Raw genomic sequence first — 25,572 nt, 5'->3', positions numbered from 1 at the left:
AAGTGTCCCTCAAAGGCCCATTTGTTAAAGGCTTGGTCAATAGCTGATAGTGCTATTGGGAGGTGGTGCCCAGTACATTTAGGGACATTAGGGACATGTCCTTGAAGGAGATATTAGAACTTTTAGGCACACACACCCTTCTGTCTCTCTCTCATACTCCTCCCTCTCTCTCTCTCTCTCTCTCTCTCTCTCTCTCTCTCTCTCTCTCTCTGTTCCTAGCTACTTTGAGTGAATATCTTACTTTGCCACATGCTCCTAGCCATGATATACTTGCCTTGCCACAGGCCCGAAGGGGACTGAGCCAAGAGACCATGTACTGGATGCTCTGAAACCATGAGCCCCAATATAACTGTCTTCCCCATAAGTTGACTGTCTCAGGTATTTTAATAGAAAGTAGACTAACAAAGCTCCCTAGCAGACATAAAATCATGCCATAAGATCTGTCTTGGGATTTGTGACTCAAGTCCCAGGTGGACCGTAGAGAGAAGAAATCCGAGGGAGAGAAAGAGTGATCTGTGGGGGACCAGGCAGGGCCGGGTTTGGGTTACGGTTGGGGCACTGGTAGGACTTGCCTAAATGGGAAGAGCCTACATGACTAGACATGAAGGCTACTGTGTTAATTAATAGAAGTGTCTGTCTGTGACAGAAGTCTTAAGGACAAAGCCACACAGGTGATGGCACGGAGGGTTGGTTGGTAAGAGGCTGGAGTAGCAGGTTGACTGTTTGAGATATTCTTCTATTGGCAATGGCAGTGGTGTTTATTGCAGTATTAAAGGTGATAGTAAAATAATAATAATAATAATAATAATAATAATAATAATAATAATATCATCTAGTGATTATTGAGCATTTATCCCACTTTATTTAACAAATGTTTGTAAAAGTTTCTGAGTGTGAGCACTCTACCTTGCACTAGCAATACACGGTGTTCTAACTTGGCAAAAATCCCTGATCTCAGGGGCAGATGATAAAATAGATTATTCTTCTACTACTAAGAGGGTAGTGGGTGGGAAGGGTTTAGGGTAAGGGACATCATAGTCTCAAAGCCTGGATCTGTGTGTCATCGTATTAACTCATCAGCTGAAAGACAGAAGGCAGCCTTTGAAGAATTTTGAATAGAAAGTAACCTGATGACAATATAATCTTAATGATAGTGTAGCAAAGAGTAGGGAAAGATGGATGCTGTCAGGACCAGTGAGGAGGCAAAACCATTCAGAAGAGTTATCCTAAGATGGATCTTTTAATAACTAATATCATGGAGGGGTCTAGTAGGAAGAGAAGACCAAAGTCAGGGAAAAATAAAAATTCACTATTTTTCTGCTGTATGCTTTCTCGTAAGCCTAGAAACCAAGCATAATTATATTGCAAAAGTAACAGGGCTTGATGGGTTTTATTCTAATGAATAAAATGTAACATAGAGTTGTCAAAGATGATTGAGGTTTTGAGACTTGAGTGACTAACACAATGAGAAAAGACGTTTTCGATGAGAAAAAGGGAAATTCAAAAAAGAATTTTCTGACATGCTGTTTAAGTAATTTAAGAATTTCTGAAACATTTGATATATTACACAGATATAAAATTATAATGTATTTGATTATACTGTTGATATTTTCCATGGTAACATTATACGATCACTTGAAATGTTTACTTGTATCTTTATTTTCCTTAAATAATTCAAATGTTCCATCTTTTTTAAAAAGTGTTCTCTTATAAGGGAAAAAAAGTTTCTGAAACCAACTGGGTTGTCTTCTAAAGGATTAATCCTTTTTGAAAATCCATAGTTTCTCCTTCCAGTGTTGTAAGCAATATGGAAGGGGGGGATGGTGGGTCATGTGGCGGGGAGCTCTGTTTCTCCTTCCTGGGGTGCACTTGACCCCACATGCTGCTGCCTTTCCCCATCACCCATCATGCCCCAGTGCCCAACTGCCCCATCCTGACCCACTAGCTGCTGCTTCGCATTTTTGAAAATGACTGGCTCACAGTTTCTCAAGCACTCTGCTCATAGCACTGCGAATGTACAGCTTTCAAGGAGACCCTAAAGCAGAAGGAGTTCCATTTAGTGAGTAATGAGGGGCAGCAACTTAGTGAGTTTGGGGTATAATGATATGGTACATTTGAAAAAATAATAATGCACATGGGAAGAAAAAAAAATCATGTTTTAATATTATTATTAAATGACCACAATTGCTCACAAATGGGATATGTATACCTTCCATATTTCTCAAATAGGGGACACATACCAGGCATGGCCACCTGCACTTTTTTGCTCTATGTTGCTTTCCAGGTGATACTTGCCTTTTTTTTTTTTTTTTCTTTTAATCATAGAAAACACAGTCAACCCAATTTCACAAAGAGGTGATGATGCTGAAAGGGGCATATCACGATCTAGTGTCGAAATGGAACAACCTTGAGCTAGAAGTGCCCAGGCTGTCTGATAGAGGTCTTTGCCTTTCCCTAGAAACACGGAATATCCAGGAGCTCCCCTGAGACGTCACTGTCATGCCCTGGGATGTCACCACACACAGTTTGAGAACCACTGTACAGGCCTGTCCACCACCATCTCTTTTTCTCTCCTTAATCTTATGACACTTCTTGACCATCCCCATGTTGAAGAAAATAGCTTTGGATGCAGCCATGTCCTCCAGTTTCCTCCTTTCCATCTTTAAATTCCTGAGTTTAAAGGGACTCTTGGTCACTTTGTTGCCCTGCACTGTACTGGTCAGCCACTTGGTAAGCCACGGCTTTGGCTCCTGGCATAGTCCCCGAAAGGTTTCCAAATCTCTCCTCTGCCTCATTTCTTTGGTGCTTGGAACCTTGGCCCAGGTTCAAATCATTTGCCTTGCTTTGACCATCTACTTTACCACCAGCTCATGTATGTATGTGCCAAACTTGAGAGAGAAGAATGTTCTATCTCTTTTGGCTTCTTTCAATGCATTTACACTCCAGCACAACCCCCAGAAGATGCGTGCAATTATAAGCTCCATTCGTACAAGAGGGAACAGGCCAGCCTAATGCCAGGACATCAGAGGGAACCGAAAGACACCTGTAGGCATGTCTTGTCTCCCAGATCCTGGGAAAGTCCAAGAGGCCTTGTTTGGTGTGGGTGATAAGTTTGACTTGATATGTTTGACTTTCAACTTTTATGATTTTATTTTCATAAAGGTAAAATATTTGCTGTTAATTGTAGACACTTTCAAAACACAGAAGAGAAAAATAAAAACGGATCCACTGTGGAAGCATAAATGTGTTAAAATGTTTATTTCGATTTAATTTGATTTTGAGAGTCCTTCCAAATGTTTTCATGGAAACATGATTTATACAGAACAGCCTTTTCGCAAAAACTTACATTATAAATATTTTCATTTAATTACGTAATTCCTTTAGCCATTCTTAAAAAAAAATAAATTCTTACATTACATAATATATACACGTATTGAAACATACAAATATATATAGTTTCTGTGTTTGATATATTATTAATTTAATTAATGTTTTGGTGTTGGGGACCAAACCCAGGATTGTGCACATCCTGAGTGTTAACTCTGTTGCTGGGCTATCCCCCAACCCTAGTACATTTAAAAAATGATTCTTATCACTTTCAAGGCAATAGCTTTCACATAATTTTAAAATAAAAACAACTAAAAAGCTTTAACGTAAAATAGCAGACTCCTGTCCTCCCGCCCAGATTTTCTCACCAGATCCAACTACTTTTACAGTCAATTTTAATAGTTCTAAAATAGTCCATTGGATGGTATTATATAGCTTATGTACTCACTGTCCATCCCATTTTTACCTAATTAAGTTATTCAATGTAGGCATGTCTTGTCTCCCACGTCCTAGGAAAGTCCAAGAGGCCTTGTTTGGTGTGAGTGATAAAAAGTATTAAAAGTAGTGGTTCAATTAGATTACTAATTATTGATAAAGACCTATTCACTATGCAAATTTATAGAGATATTGTGTGTGTGTAAACTCAGGGATATATTATCAGGTGTACTTTGCCTTGCTATTTTATAAGCCTAATCTTATTGTACATGTCATTTATCGTCAATACTCTGGGCATAGTATTGGGAACAATGACTTTATCATTAAACATTAATAGATCTTCCAGCTCTTACCAGTTACTTCCTCAAGCTAAAACTGTAGAAGTTTGGGAGTTGAGCCAAGAAGTTTTAATGAAATTCTATTATATCTACTCTTTCTTCTCCTTTTTAAATACATGGGGTCTTACTATGTTGCCAAAGCTGGCTTTGAACTCCTAGGTTCAAGGGATCTCTAGCCTTCTGTTGTATTTTAAATTATAATTTTTAATGCAAAGCAGGTAAGAGCCTGTCCTGGATAGTTGTAAAAACTACCGAGAGTTAAGAGGCGCATCATGTGAATATGTTTATTTATTTATTTTCTATACTAGGGATTGAGCCCAGGGGTGCTCTACCACTGAGCTATATCCCCAGTCCTTTTTATTTTTTATTTTGAGACAGAGTCTTGCTAAGTTACTTAGGGTCCTGCTAAGTTGCCAACGCGGGCCTCAGACTTGCCATCCTGTCTCAACCTCCTGAGTCACTAGGATTACAGGCATGTGCCACCACTCCTGGCTGTGAAATTTTCCTTGCAAAAATATTTGAAGGTAATGGTGTTTTCAAAATTGAGAATTCATATTCTGAAATACTAATTCAAAAGTATGTGGATTGCTACCTATTGTGTCACAATACACTTTTAAAACATTAATGGACATTTTACGAGTGGTTTTAGATTTACAAATAAATTGAGCAGGTAGTATAGAGTTCCCAGATAGCCCTCACCAACCCTTCTCTCCCACCAACCAGTTTTCCTTTTTTTTTTTTTTAAACATTTATTTTTTTTTAAGTTGTAGGTGGACACAATATCTTTGTTTTATCTTTATGGGGTGCTGAGGCTCGAACTTGGTGCCTCATACATGCTAAGCGAGCACTCTTCCTCTGAGCCACAACCCCAGTTTTTCATATTATTAACATCTTGCATTAAGTGTGGTCTATTTGTTACAACTGATGAGCCAATGTTGATATATTATCATTAAATAAAGTCCACAGTTTCAGTATGGTTCACTCTTTGTCTTATATAGTCTATGGATTTTGACCAGTGCTTAATAATATGCATTGATTATTGCAGTGTCATACAGAATAGTTTCAGTACCCTAAAATCTGTTTTGTCTGTTCATTTCTCCTCCAAAACCCCTGGTAACCATTCATCTTTTTATCACTTCCATAGTTTTGCCTTTTCCAGAATATCTTATACTTGGAATCATACTGTATGTAGCATTTTCAGATCGGTTTCCTCCACTTGGTAATATGTATTTAAGGTTCCTTCTTCTCACAGTTGTATAGCTCATTTTTTAAAATGTATTTATTTATTCTAATTTGTTATACATGGCATTTCAATTCATAGTACACATATAGAGCATAATTTTTCATGTCTCTGGTTGTACACAAAGTAGAGTCACACCAATTATGTCTTCATACATGTACTTAGGGTGATGATGTTCATCTCATTCCATCATCTTTCCTACCCCCATACCCCCTTCCTTCCCCTCCTCCCCTTTGCCCTATATAAAGTTCCTTCATTCTTCCCATGTTCCCCTCCACCCCCATTATGGGTCAGCATCTATGTATCAGAGAAAACATCCATCCTTTGGTTTGGGGGGATTGGCTTACTTCACTTAGCATAATATCCTCCAACTCCATTCATTTACCTGTAAATGCCACAATTTTATTCTCTTTTATTGCTGAGTAATAGTCCATTCTGTATATATACCACATTTTCTTTATCCATTCATCTACTGAGGGATATCTAATTTGGTCCCTCAATTTAGCTATTGTGAATTGTGCTGCTGTAAACGTTGATGTGGCTGTGTCCTTGTAGTATGATTTTTTTTTAAGTCCTTTGGATATAGACCAAGAAGTGGTCAAATAGTGGTTCTATTCTCAGTTTTCTGAGGAATCTCCATACTGCTTTCCAGAGTGGTTGCACCAGTTTGCAGTCCCACCAGCAATGTATGAGTGTGCCTTTTTCCCCACGTCCTCACCAACACTTATTGTTGTTTGTATTCCTAATAGCTGCCATTTTGACTGGAGGGAGATGAGATCTTAGAGTATTTTTGATTTGCATTTCTCTAATTGCTAGAAATGTTGGACATTTTTTCTTATACCTGTTGATTGATTGTATATCTTCTCCTGAGAAGTGTATGTTCAGGTTCTTGGCTCATTTATTGATTGGGTTATTTGTTTTTTTTGGTGTTAAGATTTTTGAGTTCTTTATATACCCTAGAGATTAGTGCTCTCTCTCATGTGCATGTGGTAAAAATTTGCTCCCTTTCTGTAGGCTCTCTGTTCACCTTATTGATTGTTTCTTTTGCTGAGAAGAAGCTTTTTAGTTTGACTCCATCCCATTTATTGATTCTTGATTTTATTTCTTGCACTATAGGAGTCTTATTAAGGAAGTCAGGGCCTAATCCGACACGATGAAGATTTGGGCCTACTTTTTCTTCTATTAGGTTCAGGGTTTCTGGATTAATTCCTAAGTCTTTGATCCACTTCGAGTTGAGTTTTGTTCATGGTGAGAAATAGGAGTTTAATTTTATTTTGCTGTATATGGATTTCCAGTTTTCCCAGCACCATTTGTTGAAGAGGCTATCTTCTCTCCAATATATGTTTGGGGCACCTTTGTCTAATATGGGATAACTGTATTGATGTGTGTTTGTCTCTGTGCCCTCTATGCTGTACCATTGATCTACAAGTCCATTTTAGTGCCAATACCATGCTTTTTTGTTACTATTGCTCTGTAGTATGTTTTAAGGTCTGGTATAGTGATGCCACCTGCTTCACTCTTCTTGCTTGGGGTTCCTTTGGCTATTCTGGGTCTTTTATTTTTCCAGATGAATTTCATGAATGCTTTTTCTATTTCTATGAGGAATATCATTGAGATTTTGATTGGAATTGCATTAAATCTATATAGTGCTTTTGGTAGTATGGTCATTTTGACAATGTTAATTCTGCCTCTTCAAGAACAAGAGAGATCTTTCTATCTTCTAATGTCTTCTTTAATTTCTTTATTAAGCTTTGTTGTTGTTTTCCCCCATTGTCTGCATGTACCATAATTTATTTATGTATTCATCTATTGAAGGATATCTTGGTTGTCTACATGATTTGGCAACTATGAATAAAGCTACTATAGATGTCCCTGTATAGGTCACAATTGCTGTGTCCTGTGGTCAGAGTGTGTTTAATTTTTAAAGAAACTTTAAAATTGTCTTCCAAAGTGGCTGGACAGTTCCATTTTTCCCTAGCAATGAATGAAGATTCCTGTTACTCTGCATCTTTGGCAATATTTGGTGTTGTTAGTATTGGATTTTTGCCATTCTAATATGTGTGTAGGAGTCTCATTGTTGATTTAATTGGCAGTTCCCTGATAACATATGATATGGAGAATCTTTTCATATACTTAGTGTCTGTTAAGGTCCTTGGCCCATTTTTAACAATTGGGTTGTTTGTTTTCTTATTAATGATTTTTAAAGAGTTTTCTGTATATTTTCTATACCAGTACTTTATTAGACAGATATTTTATAAAGATTTTTTAATGAAGATTTCCAAGTTATCTTTTAATTTTCTTAATAGTGTCTTTTGCTGAGCAGTATGTTGTTGATGTACTTTTATTATATTTATTTATTTATTATTTATTTACTTATTTTATTTATTCATTTATATGTGATGCTGAGAATTGAACCCAGTGCCTCACACATGCTAGGCAAGTGCTCTACCATTGAGCCACAACCCCAGTCCTTGCTGAGCAGTTTTAATTTTAATGAAGTCCAACTTGAATTTTTTTCTTTTGTAGATCATGCTTTTGATGTTGTATCTAAAAAGTTGTTACTAAACCAATGGTCATCTAGCTCTTCTCTAGTGTTATCTTCTAAGACTCTTATAGTTGTGCATTTTAAATTTAGGTCTGTGCTTGTGAATGGTGTCAGATCTGGACCTAGATTATCATCATAATCATTGTTATTACTTTTTTGCATGTGGATGCTCAACTGTTCCAGCATTATTTGTTGAAAAGACTGTCCTTTGTTTGCTGAATTACCTTTGCTCCATTGCCAAAGATATGTTGATTATATACTTGTGGTTCTATTTCTGGGCTCTCTATTCTGTTCACAATATCCTTTTAAATAAGTTTTTGTTGTTGTTGTTTTCAGTGAAAATAAAGTCTACTAGTACCTAATCATGATTTGACCCTTAGTTCTCTTGTGAGAGATAGGATAGATCATTCCTCCTATTGCTTTCATCTTTATCTTGTGAGAATAGTTTATATTTAAGTATACTGTCCAGATGATGACTTCCTTATAAAAAATTCCTGGGTCTGTTTTAACAGGTAGCAGTCTGTGTGTGTGACTTAGTGTCTGTCTGTGTCCAGGCTGATTGGTAGGCATCTAATTAGGCATAATTTCTGATTATGTCTCTTACATTGCATAATGGGATATTAAATCTATTTTACATTGACAACTAAAAAATATTGTTCTGCCTCAATCTGTAATAGCATATCAATATTTGAGGTTTGTACTAACAATTAAAGCATCAGGATTAACCTGGTGCATTGGTACTTGCGTGTCATCCCAGCTACACAGGAGCCAAGGTAGGAAGATTGCAAGTTCAAGGCCAGCCTGAGTAACTTAGCAAGACCCTGTCTCAAAATAAAATAAAACATGCTGGGGCCATAGCTCAGTGGTACAGCACCCCTGGTTCAGTTCCTAGACCTACCCATGCAGCTTTTATCAGTGGACATTTGACAGTGGGGAGAGACATTTTTGGTTGTCACAAGTTGTAGTGAGGGTAAGATGGTGGGCTGAGGATTTTAGATTCTGCTAAATATCCTGGGCAGCCCCCACAACATATAATTTTCTGGGTGGAATGTTAATAATACTGAGGTTCTAAAAGCTCTTTGTTGAGAAGCATATTTATTTATATCCACGGACCGGGTTTCCTCTCTGCATTGGCTTCTAGATAAGCTAGACTTTACATAAGCTGGACTTTAATAGATTTGCTATCTACCTCTACAATTGTGCAGAAATTTAGGGTATGATATAATATGCAGCAATTGGTTAGGTGTTTTGAGCTTAGTTTCACTTATTCTTGAATTCATAATAGTTTCTATTATGTTACATGCGTTTACTTAACATGCTCTAATTTTTAAAGTGAGACATAAATATGTAATTATATATATTGCTGAACATAAATGGCCAGATTTTTGGTCATAAAAGCCTGAGTCTGGAACCAAAGTTGATGTTTAATAACTCTTCTTGGTTGTATATATTTAGGTTCTGCTTCTGATTTCCCCTTCATGTCCTTTAAATGGCCTGTTTCCCTATCATGCATAAGTTTCCATGAGCTCATCTTGTTTTCATAGTGTTCCCTTTTATTGTTAAGAGAAACAAAGCCAAAAAAAAAAAAAAAGAAGAAGAGAAAAGAAACTCACTTGTTTCAGCAATCCACTGTTGTCTTCCTCTGCTTGACATTGCTCAACTAAGTATTATGTAACAGGATGGGCCATATAGTGGGGGCTTCATCCTGCACATTAATCCTGGGTAACTGGCACCCAGAACTATCATGGACTTGTTGACAGTTCTCCTCTCTTATAGGAGGTCCCTCTGACTACTTCTGTGGCTTGCCTCACTGCAACCATCTAGCTCCCTCTCTGTCTCTCAGCTCACTACTCTTGCAAGATCTTTGCATGGTGGCCTGTTTCTTCTATCTGGTCCCCCTTTGAGATGCTCAGCTATTATCCAGAGCATACTCAGGCTCATCTCTTGGATGTTCAGAGGTTTTCCTTACACCTAGTGAGAATCTTCATGATTGACGTTTTATTTTCTTTTAAATTCTTAGCAAACCATGATTCCAGCTGCACCTTCCCTAAGTTCCTTACTCCCACAGACTATCAGAGTTTGAAAGACCTTGGGCCATGAATTCAGGTCCTCTTGTTTAAAAGTTTTAAAACATGTTTTTCATTTTTGTGTAAGTTATATATATGTGTGTTATGTGTATGTGTGTGTATTATATAAACATATTACATGTTTTATATATCACAAAATTTTTCTATATTATATAGTATATATTGTATAATGTATGTAGTATTATATAATGTATTATACTTGCTATAATATTGAATATGTTGTATTCTGTATACACATATTTATTTACAACCTGTATATGTTTATATTATATTTATATAATAAAAATATATTGTATACATTCATATATATATGGTAAAAGTAGAAAACATTTCAACATTTTCAGAATAAGGGGAACTGAGTACAAGACCTAAGGGACTTTAAGTTCACATACTTATGATAGGAAAATTTAGAAATTTGGAAATACAAAAACACAAATATCTGTAGTCCCATTACCTATAGATAAAAATGATCATATTTGGGCATATTTATTCCTAGACATTTTTTCATACAGATTTATACCTTTTTCCCTGTCACAAAATGGCATTATTTCATATATATTCACATATATATGTGACTCACATATACACACGTATACTGTTTTCATCTTTTTTTTTACTTAAATTTACTGTGAATCTTTTTATGTCGACAAACATATTTGTAAAGTATTTTAATAGAAACACATGATTTTTTAGTATTGCAGAATCATGCTGTGGATAAATTTTTCAAAAGCTGAAGAACAATTTTATGATTATCACATGTTCCACTTTACTAGTGAACTTATTTCTTTTAACTACTTGAATATTGTTTCTATAAAAAAAACTCTATCATTTTCATATCCTTCTGCTATTTCTTCAAATGGCATGTCAGCACTGATGTTTGCTTCTGCAGTAAAAAAAAAAATTAAATTTATGTTTAAATTTAAAATTGGAAGTATCAAAGAGAAAAAGGAAATGATCAATGTATTCCCAACACATGACATGCTTAAAATTTAGTTTGTAAGAAGGAGAAATTAGGATGTGTTATTTTGGCAGCTGTTTGCAAAAGCATTTGATGTTAAGGATAGAACCATTCTGAGGTGTGGGGAGGGAGTGAGGACATGCAGATCAAGACCAGAAAGAAGCAGAACACTTGAACTCAAATGTGCTAAAAAATATGCCACCAAGTGGAAAAGATTAAAATTAAAGTCCTAAAAATGTAAAGGTGGGTAAGGTAAGAAACAAATAAACTACAGAAATAACCATATCTCCCACTAACTGATAAGAATTATTACTCATGCTATTAAAACAACTCCAACTGATACAAGCCATTATAAACGTATGCTGTTAAAACAATTGCATCTAATATGAAATTATATAAGCCTCACAGATGGTTAAAAGGTACAAATTTTGGTGAATCAATCAACATACAAACCGAAACCCCAAGAGAACTGGCTTTTAGTGAAGTTTGAGAGCTGATCTGCACTTATATAACTAGTGACCAGCATGCCTTTTTCTGTATGGTATTTAAAATAGTCTCACATAGGTATCCTTTTATACAGAGCTTTGCGTGTAAAGTAATTTTCTTAGAAACAATTTACTCCTAGAAGTGTTGGTGGTGTGTTAAGAGGGGCATACATTCTAAAGAACTTTAATGTGTATTGTCACTTTAAAGATTATATCACTTGCCCTCCTGTACCAAGCCCAGCAATTTCATTTTATGGTGAGGCAATTAAGAGTCCAGAAAAGAGAGTGGTTTGTCTATAGTTATAGGACTGTCAGGCTGGATGCAGCAGCGTGACTTCCTGATTCCTACTTGATGCCAACTTCTTATCCTGTCTGTCCCTTCCGGGCCAGAGACAAATTACTCTCAGCTTCACTGTGTAGACGCTCAGCTCCCAGGCATTTGTCTGTATTTACCTCATTAAATATTTTACAGTTCTTTTCTGGACCTATTCTAGTAAATGCTGTGATAAAAAAAAAAAAAAACAACACTTTACCTAGTGCTATCGTAAGGTTTTGATATGGATAATTTGCTATTTTATGAGTCATTATTTCAGAATATCTCAGCAACAAGTTAGCCGTGTAATTTTAGTTAACCGGTCACATCATAGCTCCACAACCCTTGGATCTTCTTGTGGCCGTGCTATATCTCTTATGGCAGAAAATAAAGAAGTGGATTCAAACCAGATACCTGCAGACATGAATGAAAATGTGCAAGATTTGGAGTGCAAAGGCATAAAGAAAATAAAGAGGAAATCATTGAAAAAATACATATAATCTTTATTTGTTAATTGCATATATTTGGCATTTTTAAAAAAGAAGTAAAAATAAAGAGGAAACAGACTTTACCATGTCTCTCGTTTTTAGGGTGGAGGGCATTTTTAAGATTAATTTTTTATTGATAAAGTCCATATGCTGTAAAACTCACCATTTCAAAATATTCAATTCAGTAGTGTATAGTATGTTCTTAATGTTGAATACCATCACTACCATCTAATTCTAGTACCCACTGCATTTTATGTGTAGTGATCTGGCCAAATTTATATACTGCAGCACAATTTTGGAAAACAACAAAACAAACACACACATGCTGTGTTATTCTCTCCTCAGTCCTCTGAATAGTAGCAGGAGGGGAACCTCCCTCAATTTCCAATAGGGTTTTGCTATTTCTGGTTGAAATGGACTGCTTCCCACATGACTCCATTTCTTTAAGACAGAGCTCAATCCTTCACATTTCTCCTTCATCACTTAGCTTCATGACAGCATTGTAGGGACAGAGCCGCTCTTTCGCTGTTTGGGGAGAGAAGCCACAGATTCCCCTCACATTCCATGCACATCTGTGGTCTCACTGGGTTGGTCCTGGCTGTAACTAGTTGCACAGATTGCATAGGGCTCTGTTGTTTTGGGGTAGTGTTATATGGACACAGAAAAACTTCTAGATTCTCCCCCTCCCCAAAAAAACCTTCTGCAGGCTGAGCGAAGGGAGCCTCACACAGCCTCTGACCTCTCTCTTGTGTCTAGGGATATGTACCCTATACCTCTACTGCATATACTTGAAGCCACTTCCCACACCACACTCCCCTTTTCCATTTGACCCCTAATAGTTAAAGCGGGGGACTGGCAGACACATTGGATACAGGTTCAGTCCCAATACTCTTCCCACACTTCTTCACTCTGCTCTCTCACTTCTTATAAGTCAAGGAGTGCTCACTTCTTATAAGTCAAGGAGTGCTTTGCAATCTTAGGGTTAGGGGAAGGGGTGGGCTGAGGTTCTCCATCTCAGTCTGACCCCTGTGGCTTTGATCGGTAGCTGGGAGAAAGCTAATTCTTTCATGGACTTTGTTTCTCTTATCGGAGTCTCATTTCTGAAAGTGAAGTAAAAAGGAAAGCAATCAGCGCATGTCGAAGGGTTTCTATGTTGATGGGCAAGGTGAATCTCCTGAGCTATAGACTTAATCCTGGAATGCAAGTGTGAGAACTGGAGGACACTGTTACAGGGTTGAATTCCTATCAATGACCCTTCCAGCAACTTGAACCTGCCTTTGAAGTTCAAGATCACTTTGGTTTGGGATAGGTACCCCCATCTCTGTTTCCTTGGGCTTCCTCTTCTTCCTCTTGTCTTTCTAAGCTCCTTAATTAGGAAACTGTTGGAGATGAATCTCACCCCACAGAGAGGCAAAGACTTGGGTGGATAAAGAAGTGCAGCTTTGAAGCCAAATGGGCCAAGATTCAGTTCTCCCAGAAACCTGGATTACCTGGTTCAGAGTTCTCTTTGGCTTTGCTTTCCTTGTCTATGAAATGCCAGGCACAAAAGAGGTAGCTACTTATTCATCTCTTTTCTCCCTCCTGAGCCCATCATCTACACACCCTCATTGATGATGGTGGCTACTCTCTTTGCTTCAGGTGAGTGGCCAGTTGCTACTGCAAGGTCAGGAGAGAGAAGATCAGATTTCAGAGCCCTCAAGGAGCCTGTGGATGGTAATTCACTTCTTGCTGGGAAAACTTAACTCCATTAAAGCATTCAGTGTAGGAATTCGTGGCAAAGGAAAAAAAGAGATTTTAGTTTCTTTTTGGTGGGTGCCGGAATAAAGGCAGAAAATGTATAAGTCACAATAAAAACAAAACGTGGTACCAACACAGTGCATATTATAGCTCTTCACAAAGGCAAGATGTTTAAATTATCAGGGGCCAAATCCTAGTAATTTCCTTTTTCAAAATTAAAAAAAAAATTGGAGGGGGAGGGTTTCTAGGGATTGAACACAGGAACATTTTACCACTGAGCCATATCCCCAGTCCTCTTTCTTTTTTAAGAGCAGCTGAGTTACTGAGGCTGGTCTCCACCTTGAGATCTTCCTGCTTCAGGAGGGATTATAGGCATTCGCCACTGTGCCCAGAGTAATTAACTTCCTTAAAATTTTAAGATTTAGGAATATGTGGACCACTTATAGAAAAATATTGTAGGATTCATAAGAAGAGAAGTCTGAAATAGTCAGATTTCATGGGGGGAAGGTGGCATCCAATTTCCTAGTTTTGGTTCCTTTTAGGTCTGCTAAGATAAGTGGTATATAATTTAAAAATCTTCGTGTGACAGACAAGGAGGTGAATAGATGTAGGTAGGAAGACTTGTCAGTTTGCCCTAATTTCATGAAAGATCCCCTGTTGGTGAGTATCTGGATGGGCTCTGTTTATAATATAAACAATATTACTGTGAATATTCTGGTGCCCTTTACAATGTGGCTACAGAACAGGTTCCCAGAAGTAGAATCCAGATGCACAGTTAGTTGTTCCTTTGAATATTAGGCGCCATTAGGCATTTGTGCAGATCTTACCTGAGGTTGTACAATGGTACCAAGGAGTTGTAGTTGTTATCCCAGACTACAGCTCCTTGGTACCATTTTTTTTTAAATCACTCTTTTAATAGACTAAGGCCTTTAAATGAGGATGAGCCACCCCTATTGGATATTTTTCTCCATGAGAGAAATTTTTGCAAAGAAAAGTCACCAGTCTCCCATTTTGTTTTCTTTTCCTTCCTTCTTTCCTTCTCTCCTTCTCTCCTTCCTTCCTTCCTTCCTTCCTTCCTTCCTTCCTTTTCTTTCTTTTTTTTTTTTTTTTTTTGCACTGGAGATTGAGCCCAGGGACACGGCACCACTGAGCTATATCCCCAGTCTTTTTATGTTTTATTTTGAAGTTCTACGTTGTCCAGGTTATCCTCAAACTTGCCATCCTTCTGCCTCAAAACTCCCAGGTCACTGAGATTTACAGGTGTGTGCCCACAGCTACTAGCTGGCTCCCGTTTTCTGTGGGTGTTGGTGTCTGTCCCTTAAACCATGCAGTTGAGCTTTTGCAAGAAACATCTCAAGAGTTGTATTTGCATATCAAACCCTTAGTGAGTATGACTATTTTTAACCAAAAGTTTCTTCATATTAAACATATTTACAATTAAAAATGGTACTGGGGGGAAATATTACCAACAGTATCATCCACAGCACTTTTAAGTCCATTAAATGCAACTTAGAACTTTTATTGGGGACACAGTTCTCAGTGAGGAGCCTGGTCCATTTCCTCTCGCCTGCAGTGACTCACGCTGCCCCTCTGGCCCTTCCTGCCAGCAATTCAGGGCAAATGTGCAGTTCAGTTTCACCAGATCTGTTACCCACAGTGTAACCACATTTGCATTCTCCTCTTTTCATTGGCTCTGGTTTTCTGTTTTCATTTTATTAACCTTGTTATTGATTCCTTTGTGGTAAAGCATTTCATATCCTTCTGAGCAGGAGGCAGGCTATGAAAATAATGCCTGTATTTAGCATTGTTAATGAAACATGAGTTTCAAAATAGTCGGCATATGACAAAATGTAAAAGCACAGTTTGTGGAAATTAGCCTGCGTATTAGATTTTATTTATTTTTTAAATTTTTGTTCTGGGAATAACACCTGGGGTGCTTTACCGCTGAGCTACCTCCCCAACCCCTTCTTAAAAACTTTGAAACAGGGTCTCGCTAAGTTGCTAAGGATCTTGGTGAGTTGCTGAGGCTGACCTCAAACTTGTGATCCTTCTTTCTTAGCCTCCAAAGTCACTGAGAATACAAGGGTAGACCCCCACACCCAGCTGTATTAGGTTTTAGACCAAAGTAGTTTGAGTGAGGCCCAGCTCCAGCGCTTACCAGCTGTTTCCCTGGGCCAGACATTTAACCTTTCTGAGGCTCAGTTTATTATCCTGTAAAGTGAGCACAGTAATATCTTGGGCACAGGGTTTTCTCAAGGATTAAAGGAGATGCTCAATCCATTCTGGATGTTTAATTAGAAAATACTAAGGTGCAAATCATTGTAAAGTGTAGTTCATATCTCTTGGAAATGTGTAACCACTTTCAAATTTTTATCAAGAGCAGATTGTATTTTCTGGTCTCTTTGCCCAGTATAAGGAATTGCAAGACCTGGTCAGAATTTGGCATGCTGATTGCCATGTCATAGGAGGTGCTCTTGGAGGTGTCTTTCTGAACTGCAAGGCGCCAGACACAGCTCCGTATCAGCAGGGGTGAGCAGAGGCTGGCTCCCAGCCATGAGACCATTCTAACTCTCCATATGGAGTGGCGTTTTCAGTTTTGAAAATCCACAAGATGTAATTTGGTTCTCAATTATCCATGGTGAGAGGGGAAAAACATAAAATAAGCATAAGCAAATGATAATCTCTTGATATGGTGCCCTTGGTTGACACCCGCCCACATCCACTGGGTTTTTTGCCTTCACCCTCCCTCTTCTCAAGGTCATTGCCCTCAGACAACTGGCCATCTTGTCTTTTTCTGGATATCTTTGACCGCTGGGGATAGATTCCCCCCTGTAGCCTGTGCTCACCTTCTTGCAGAATTCTCTCTCAGAAGCAGAGTTCTCCACACGTCATTCCTGCTCAGAGAATTCTCTGTGGCTTCCTGCTAAAAGGAAGCCCACACTGTCCGGCAGGCCACATAAAGAATGCCTGGCGACAGACTTCTCTGATGATGTCTCCTGACTTCACATACGCACACCAAAATTCTAAGCATTTTCTAACTTTTTTTAAAAAAAATGGGTTTTGTGTAGTTGTTCATAATATCCACTTATTTTCTCCCATCCAATTTTTAACTTTGAAAATTTCAGATCTATAGCAAAAAGATGAAAAAATAGACCCTTTCCCTAGGTTGAGCAGTTTTCAAATATTTGGACACATCTGCCCCTTCTCATTGTGGCTGAAGTGTTGAAAGTTGCTGAGACCTTAACCCTTACTCCTTCTCATCTCCGCCTACATCTCCAAAGATGTGGACATTCTCCTTTGTATCCCCAGTACCATTATCACACATGTAAAGTCTAACAACAATCCCCTAGTGTCCTGCTGAAACCAGCTGAATTTCCCCAATTATCCTGGCTGTGCATTTCAGATTCCCCTATTCTCCCAGGATTTAGCTAAAATTCACATACTGTTCCTGTAGCTTTTTCTCCTTCTCCTTCTTTTCCTTCAGTGCTGGGGATTGAACCCAGGTCCTGGCACACATTAGGCAAGCGCTGTCTCACTGAGCTACACACCCAGCCCTCTAGTCTCTTTTAATATGGAATAGTCCTGCCCCCTTTCCTTTCTAGTAGAAGTGTCCAGGCTAGTCGTCTTGAGAATACAGCAGATTCTGGATTTTTCTGATTATCGTATTCCTCTCTCCCCTGTATTTCCTGCAAACTGTAAGTTAGTTCTAGAGATCTCTGCTTCACTTGCTGCATCTCCATCTCAGAACCCTTAGCCTATGGGGCGAAAAAAATGTGCTGTTTTGAATTAAAGAAGTACTTGCTTCCCCTTTATTTTGGGAACTACAGCTCACTAGTTTCAGAAAGAGGTGTGGCTGTCCTACAGAGGCTTGTCCCCCAGCTAATGAAATGATAAACAAGTCCAAGTTCCCAGACCGGCGGGAATCCTGCAGGACAATGTGAGAGCTGGGCCCAGGGCAGCCGAGTTCTGAGAGGAGCTCTGGAGGTTTCTTAGCACAATTCCTTCCCCATGAGGTACTGTCTGACTCACACCGCCTTTCCCCCAAACTCAGTCATCTTGCTCTCCTCTGAAGTTCTATCACCTGGCCTCAAACTTTGGCAGCACTCCAGAATTACACAGGGAGAACCGTGGTCCCACTGGACCCCAGAATAGTTTTCTAGAATGTGTCCAGTGAATCTATTCTGTGGGAATCACTGCTCTGTAGGACCTTCTAATGGAGACGATTTTGCTTTTAAAGTGTAGTTTCAAAGGTATGCTCTAAGGCAAGAGTCACCTGGTTCAAATGTTCCAAATCTTCTCAGTATCCAGAGTGCTCTGTGGAGTATTCTGCCCATCCTAGGATTAAGTAAATGAAGCATTGAACAGGTTTTTATGTCAGAAGCATGGCAATGTCATTCTGCACGGGTCAACACAAGCCCTCCACTCACTGGGATGGCTTTTCCTCCAGAGTCCCCTCTCAATCCTGGCTTGCAGTGCCATAACTATGTCATTTGTCAGCTGGTTTCTAGGCTGATATCTTTTTTTTTTTTTTGTAATTGGTGTATTATAATTATATGTAATTGGAATTCATTATGCCATATTCAGACATGCACACAACATAATTAGACTTGATCATCCAGATGTTCGTACAAGCATCTTTTCTACCATACCTGTCTCTTTTATTTTCAGCCTTGGGGGAAGGCCACCACCATCTTCCTGGGTCCCCAAGCCACATTCAGCTGGAGCCAGGCTCTATATACTCTAACTCACACCCGCCTTGAAATCTCAAGCCCTCTCACCTTTACCTTGCATGCTATAATATAGACGGCATATGCCACTTGTCTTCAGGATAAAAAAGCCAAGTCATCAGCACTGTACCAGCATGTGCCTCCTCTCCAGCCCTGGCCTTCCTGCTCAGTCCTGGACTAAAGGTGTAATTTTGTTGAACCAGTTTGAAGGAGTCACGCTATGTTGAGGCCACCGTGGTTGCATGTGAAGTTTGTTGTTCCTGGAAACCCTCTGCTGACCTTTCAACTGGCCAACATCCCTCCCAACACAGATCATTTCCTTCGGGAAGCTTCCCAGACCTGGTGCTTTTCCTCTTATCTGAATTACGTGTCCTCTCTTAGGTCTTGTGCATCCTCTGTCATTGACCCACCCCATTGTGCCATAATTCGAATTTACACATTTTTTGCCACGAGACTATGAGCTTATTTAGAGGAGGAATTATGTCTGGCTGATAAAACATTAATGTTCAATAAATATTTTTGAATGAACGAATAAATGAATGAGCAAGCAAACCCATTTGTGAACAGTGTCCACGTTTGAGTATATTAATCTAAGTATGATGAAGAAGAAAAGTACTTCCTTTTATTCTGCTTCAGCGAAGAGATTTTGGAAGCCAGTTCTGGAATGGTAAAATAATGTCCCCTTGATTTTCTATCCCGACAGGAAATATGGGATGTATAAAATCAAAAAGGAAAGACAATCTGAATGACGATGGAATAGATATGAAGACTCAACCAGTACGTAATACTGACCGAACTATTTATGTGAGAGATCCAACGTCCAATAAACAGCAAAGGCCAGTAAGTAGATAGTCTCAGGGAGAATTCCCACAGCAGGATCCAAGTATGGCTGCATAATTTTAACCCCAATCTGTGATATGTGCATGCAAAAAAAATCACATTGATTTCTTGGACCTCAGATAATTTTTGATGTGCTTTGTGACTTAATCCTTTGAAGAATGTGTAAATCTTTAGGGATGACCAGGCCACTTATTGGGCAATAAACAAGCCTTTAACCACATTTTTATATGTGGAGAAAAACATCTTTTATATCATTGGTGAAGAGACCCCAATACATATATAGGCTGTATGACTGAGGATAGGTAACAAGATCAGCAGAGTGGTGTGGAAGCACAAGAAAATTCTGGATTTAAGTCAGAAACTAAAATAGGTGCTCATGTCACATTTGGTATATCACATTTTATCCAACTGATTCAGAAGAGTATAGATATTAAAAGAATCATGATTTGTTATAATGAATTAAAGGATTAAGAAAAGCTCATCTAATTCTGCCTCATCATTGACACTGATAAGTCAGTTAGTTAAAAAGCAGTGAAGGGCTGGGGTTGTGGCTCAGTGGTAAGAGTACTCACCTGGCATGCGTGAGACACTGGGTTCAATCCTCAGCACCACATAAAAATAAAATAAAGATATTGTGTGCACCTAAAACTAAAACAGAAATATTTTTTTTAAAAAGTAGTGGAAATGAAGAATGACTATATAATACTATTAAGTTATCATATGTTTTCTGGATAGATAAATTAACATGTATTATGTAAAATTATATTTAGAAAATAAATTTACTCAAATGGTATAAGATTATTAGTAGCTTTAATAATTTAGTGATGATATAAATATACATATAAAATTTAAGAACATACTACATAAGTGTGTAGTGATATAGGACTATATGTAACATAAATGTGATTAACAGAAAATAAAATGAGGAATTAGAGTTACAAATAGTTTTCTTATAGACTCCACAACTCTCATAAAAAGGATCTGTTTGTTTCTGGCACTAACTGTTGCAGAATTTATATGCTTTAAAACTCACATTTTTTGGTCTGTTTTATTTTTAAATGATGAATGAATATGTCTTTTATTCAGAAAAGCAGGGTAGACTCATACAAAATTACATGCCCATTTTCTCCTCTTGTTCAGAATCAGGGAAATTAAAATCAAGTTAGAAAGCAGAAGTAGTAAACATGTTTGAAATCTTTCAATTCCCTCATGTATACCATAAGTATTTTAGTCCTTGCCTTCTGTGGTCACAGATGCCCTCACTTCATGAGCCAGTTCTTTTGGCCTCATTCCATGGCCATAAATAACACTCTCAGCCTTGCCAGGTGTGCCAAAATGCTTGCCATGAATTGATTGCAAGGGGAGTTTGATGAGGGGGTGAGATGGAATGGATGTGATTCTCCAGTACACTAAGAATAGCTATTTTAAGAAAAGATCTAGGACAATGGTGTAAGAGTTGCATATATGTGTTTTAGTCTTAGAAAAAGTGTATTTGAAAGAGCTGGTGGCTTATGCCCTGTGGTATCAACTACTCAGAATGTAGAGGGAATTACTTGAACCCTTGAGTTCAAGACCAGTCTGCAGGGCAACATAATAAGACCCCATTAAAAATAGTATCTTAAAATGTTTGTACATTAACATGTCTGATATTTTCCAATCAGCTTGCTGCTTTCAGAACTACTTAGTTTCTTACTTAATTATTTCCTCTAAATCATATGAACTAGATCCTGTTTGCTAATTATGCAAATCAAAATGACTGACAAATCAGTGTAAAATTTCTTGAAATTCTTGAAGGATAGCGTGGACCCATAGATTTTCCGATACCTTGATGAATCATGTTCCCTCCTTAATGAATTAGAGATGTTATGGGCTGACTTTCATCAGAAATTTAAATTTTAGTACAAATCATTTTGGTCCCATTCCATGAAATCACTTTAATCAAAGAGAAATGGAAACGTCACATGGTTTGCAGTGTAGTCCCTTATTATATACCATCCTTAGAAGAGGTCACGAGACCTTGCCCAGCCTTATCATGCATTGTGAGAAAAAAAAAAAAACTTTGGCAATTGAGATGGTCTTTTATACTACTAGTCCTTCCCAATAATACACCTCCCAGGTACAAAGGCAGGGGATGCCATCTGTCCTCATGATGGAGTTGAGGTCAGCCCAAGAAAGTCTGGATCAGTTAGGACATGCTCTCAGTTGCTAGTGACAGCCCTGACTGTGTTTAAACAAGTCTGGGAAGCATGGAAATGGGATGATGTGACAATTCTGTAAAGTCACCAGGACCCCAGCCACTTTCTTCTCTCCCTCAGCTGTCATGGGCATTTGGTTTCTGTAGCTGCTGGGACTCCAGCCTTCAATTGCTTCTAGGCAGAAAGAAGGAGGCAAGAGAAAAGGTGAGGCTTTGCCAAAGCCCTGCACAACCATTGAGCATACGGAAATGCTACCTCTCAGGTCTGTGTAAGGGGCTGGAGGGTCTGGAGCTAGGCGAATAATATGAGGGTTGTGTTATCAGATAAAGGCAGAATTACAATGAGGTGAGCATATAGCAGCTCACTGACCCAAGCTCTGATCACTTCCAGCCAGCCAGGGCGAATGATAGCTTTTAGAAGGAAGATGGGTTTCACTGAGCCATATATAGGCAGTGGTATTGCTCTCCAGAATGAATTTCCTCTCTGTACTGCTTTTCTTTCCAGCTTAATAAACCAGCAAATCCAAAGCGCATTTGCTACTACTGTTAGAAAAATGATATACCCCACTAACATGAGCAGAAAAGGCTAAGCATAATCTTTTCCTAACAAATATTCTCTCATAGGTTCCAGAATCTCAGCTTTTACCAGGACAGAGGTTTCAAACGAAAGGTATGTTTTCTTAGTAACATAGTTACTGTTTTTTTTTTCTTTATGTTAGAGTCTTTATAAAGTAGTTGCCCTCAAAGTTTGTATTTATTTTTCAATATGGAAAATAAATACACATTACATCTTAACAATTTTAACCATTTGTAGAGTTAAATGGTGGTCTGCACATTCACAATTTTGTACAGCCACCACTCCCATCCATCTGAGAGCCTTTTGGAGGACTTTTTCCTCTTCTCAAACTGAAACTCTGTACCCGTTAAACACTAATTTTTCATTTTCCACTCATAGCTGCTCCTGGCAACCACCATTGTATTTCCTATCTCCATGAATTCAATTATTTTAGGTACCCCTGTATGAGTGGAAATATAGTATTTGCCCTTTTGTGCCTGGTTTATTTAATTTAGCATCATGTCCTCTATTCATCTATATTATAGCCTGTGTCAGAACCTCATTTCTTTTTAAAGCCAAATGATACACCATTGCATGTATGTGCCACCTTTTATCTTTTTTGGGGAGGGAGGGAGTACCAGAGATTGAACTCAGGGGCACTCAGCCACTGAGCCACATCCCTAGCCCAATTTTGTATTTTATTTAGAGACAGAGTCTCACTGAGTTGCTTAGTGCCTCGCTGTTGCTGAGGCTGACCTTGAACTCGAGACCTTCCTGTCTCAGCCTCCCTAGCTGCTGGGATTACCTGCGTGCGCCACAGCACCTGGCTACCCTGTATCTTTTCATCTATCAATGGACATTTAGGTTGCTTTCACATTTTAGTATTGTGAATTATGCTCTTAGGAACATGGGTGTTCATAACTGGAAAGCAGGACGTGTGGTTGGAGGTCAGTATGCCTTGCATACTGAATACTGTACTCAGTATGTACACCACGTTATTTTGCAGACCTGGAGTTCCACTAGGTAGGAAGTTCACATGCTCATCCAGTTACCCCTCTTCAGCACTTCTTCTCATTCTTTGTGCCCCATGGGGATTAAAAAAAATTTTTTTTCTGCTGATGGATTCTTAAAAGTCTTTACTTGTGTCCTTCATTTTCAGATCCAGAGGAGCAAGGCGACATTGTGGTGGCCTTGTACCCCTATGATGGCATACACCCCGATGACCTGTCTTTCAAGAAAGGAGAGAAGATGAAAGTCCTGGAGGAGTAAGTGTTCCCAGGCCACAGCTCAGGTCATAAGCTCTCGCAGACTGCCCCCTGGTTTTCTTTCAGGACCAGGGTGACACCCAAACCCAATTCTTGCAGTGGGCATGAGGTCCCTCAGCCTTCTGCTGCCAGTAGCCCTCAGCATGGGAAAGAATAGGTTCAAAGTATTTCTCTTTGAAGTCCAGCTGTGAGCATGCTCCGGACTTTTCCCTTTGAGAATAGATCCTGGTGTAATTCTTCACCTGGCTGTGCCACCTTAAGAAATTTGAGTCTGTATAACACCTGCATGGTCTTTAAGTGGTCATTTTTATTTGGTTGTATTGCCAGATTCAGATTGGGTTTATGGGCCAGTTGATTTGGTTTTCGAGGTCATGGTACTACAGAGCCCTAGTGTTGGACTAGCTGTGCTCAGTAGCAACAGCGTTTCTGTAAAGATGCTTGGACAGTTCATTTCCTTGACTCCTGCATTGCTGACTCAGACATGTGGCCCTTGTCAGACCACAGGGGCACAGGACAGTGAGGAGAATAAGGAACTCTGAACATTTTAATTCTAGCTTGCTTCTCACATTGATTTTGCATGAAGTGTCTCCCAAATTTGCCAATAAGGCTAAAGGAGGGGGAGACTCCCTTATTGGGTGATTGAGAGCAGGTTTACTATTGGGTTGAACATGAACTTAAGCCTCAATTTGGCCCTTCCTCTTGATAGCTCTGTGACTCAGAAAAGTCACTCAAAGTCTATACTTGGTCATCTTTGCTTATGAAACTAGAATGACTGTATATATCTCATAGGGTTGTTGTAAGCATGGCATGTGTATGTCAATGTATACAGTCCCTGAGTATCCATGGGGTACTGGTTCCTGGACCCCACTTTGATATCAAAGTCTGTGGATGCTCAAATCCCTTATATAAAATAGCTCAGAATTTGCATATAACCTCCACAATCTCCTGTTATACTTTAAATCATCTCTATATATACTACCTAATACCACGAAGAATACTATGTAAATAGTTCTTAGACTACATTGCTGAGGAAATGATGATAAAAAAGAAAGGTCTGTACATGTTCAGTACAGGTGCAAATTTTTTTAATATTTTGGATTTTTGATTGGTTGAATCTAAGAATGTAGAACCTGTGGATATGGAAGATCAGCTATATGTGTAAATACAGGATAGGAGTGCAGTAGGCATAGTGGTAGTTGTAGTTGTCCTTCATGCATCCCAGATAAGGATCCTCCAGGGGCATTTGAAGATGAGCAGAGTTGGGACTTGCAGAGAGACCCATTCTGTTCCTCCCTCCTTCATGGGACCACCTGCTCCCGCCAGTGCTGGTTAGGGCTGTAGCACGATGATGAGACGTACCTTCTTGGAATTGTTTTATGGGCTTTTTTCTCTCTCTTTTCTTCTTGGCATCTGTCTCCATGGAAACAACATGTCTTAGCAAAGAAGTTTATGACACTTGAACTATGACCCATTATTCTCTTGTCTCCCTTTTCTGTGAGGATTCTAAACATTTCATAGCTATCCTAGGGGAAACGACAAAATATTTTGCTTCTGCAAAATGGGAATCATTTTTACCAACTATTTTTTCTGCAGCATCTATCACAACAATCCACATTTAAGTTATAAGGCCATTTTCCTTTGCTTTCATCCCTAAACATATTTTTGTACCATAAAGGGGAATGAATTTTCCCATTGGATTCTGAGATTCCAGAGATGCCACCCCCCCTCCCACTTCCCTCATCCCACAAAATAAACACCTTGAGATGATGGCTGTTGGAGTTCTTGAGTCTTACACATCAACCATTTCTGATATGTGTTCTTATTCCAGGCATGGAGAATGGTGGAAAGCTAAGTCCCTTTCAACAAAGAGAGAGGGCTTCATCCCCAGCAACTACGTGGCCAAAGTCAACACCTTAGAAACAGAAGAGTAAGTTCTTATGTCATCACCCGCAGTGGGGGTGTTGGCTGCACGGGGATTGCTTGTTCTTTTATTCTCCTTTTCCTTCCCTGGAACATAACAACTATGAAAGTGAAAAT

At 38.8% G+C, this 25,572-nt stretch overlaps 1 protein-coding gene across 2 annotated transcripts in view; it reads left to right on the top strand.

Moving 5' to 3' along the window:
• Lyn (LYN proto-oncogene, Src family tyrosine kinase) overlaps positions 1–25,572 on the top strand; it is a 117,673-nt gene that overhangs the window by 37,658 nt on the left and 54,443 nt on the right. The window contains exons 2-5 of one of the 2 annotated variants that reach the window (XM_026394400.2): positions 19,384–19,457; positions 22,339–22,384; positions 23,430–23,535; positions 25,364–25,462. In XM_026394400.2, the coding sequence (XP_026250185.1) occupies positions 19,389–19,457; positions 22,339–22,384; positions 23,430–23,535; positions 25,364–25,462 (320 nt within the window). In that variant the 5' untranslated portion in view covers positions 19,384–19,388. Of the gene's footprint in view, positions 1–19,383; positions 19,521–22,338; positions 22,385–23,429; positions 23,536–25,363; positions 25,463–25,572 lie in introns of both variants that reach the window. The other variant, XM_026394399.2, reaches the window with a different exon arrangement.

This window comes from Urocitellus parryii, chromosome 7 (genome assembly GCF_045843805.1).
Source record: "Urocitellus parryii isolate mUroPar1 chromosome 7, mUroPar1.hap1, whole genome shotgun sequence".
Taxonomy (NCBI): Eukaryota; Metazoa; Chordata; class Mammalia; order Rodentia; family Sciuridae; genus Urocitellus; species Urocitellus parryii.
Note: the sequence above shows the minus strand (reverse complement) of the source record. Positions and strands in the feature narration are given on the sequence as shown.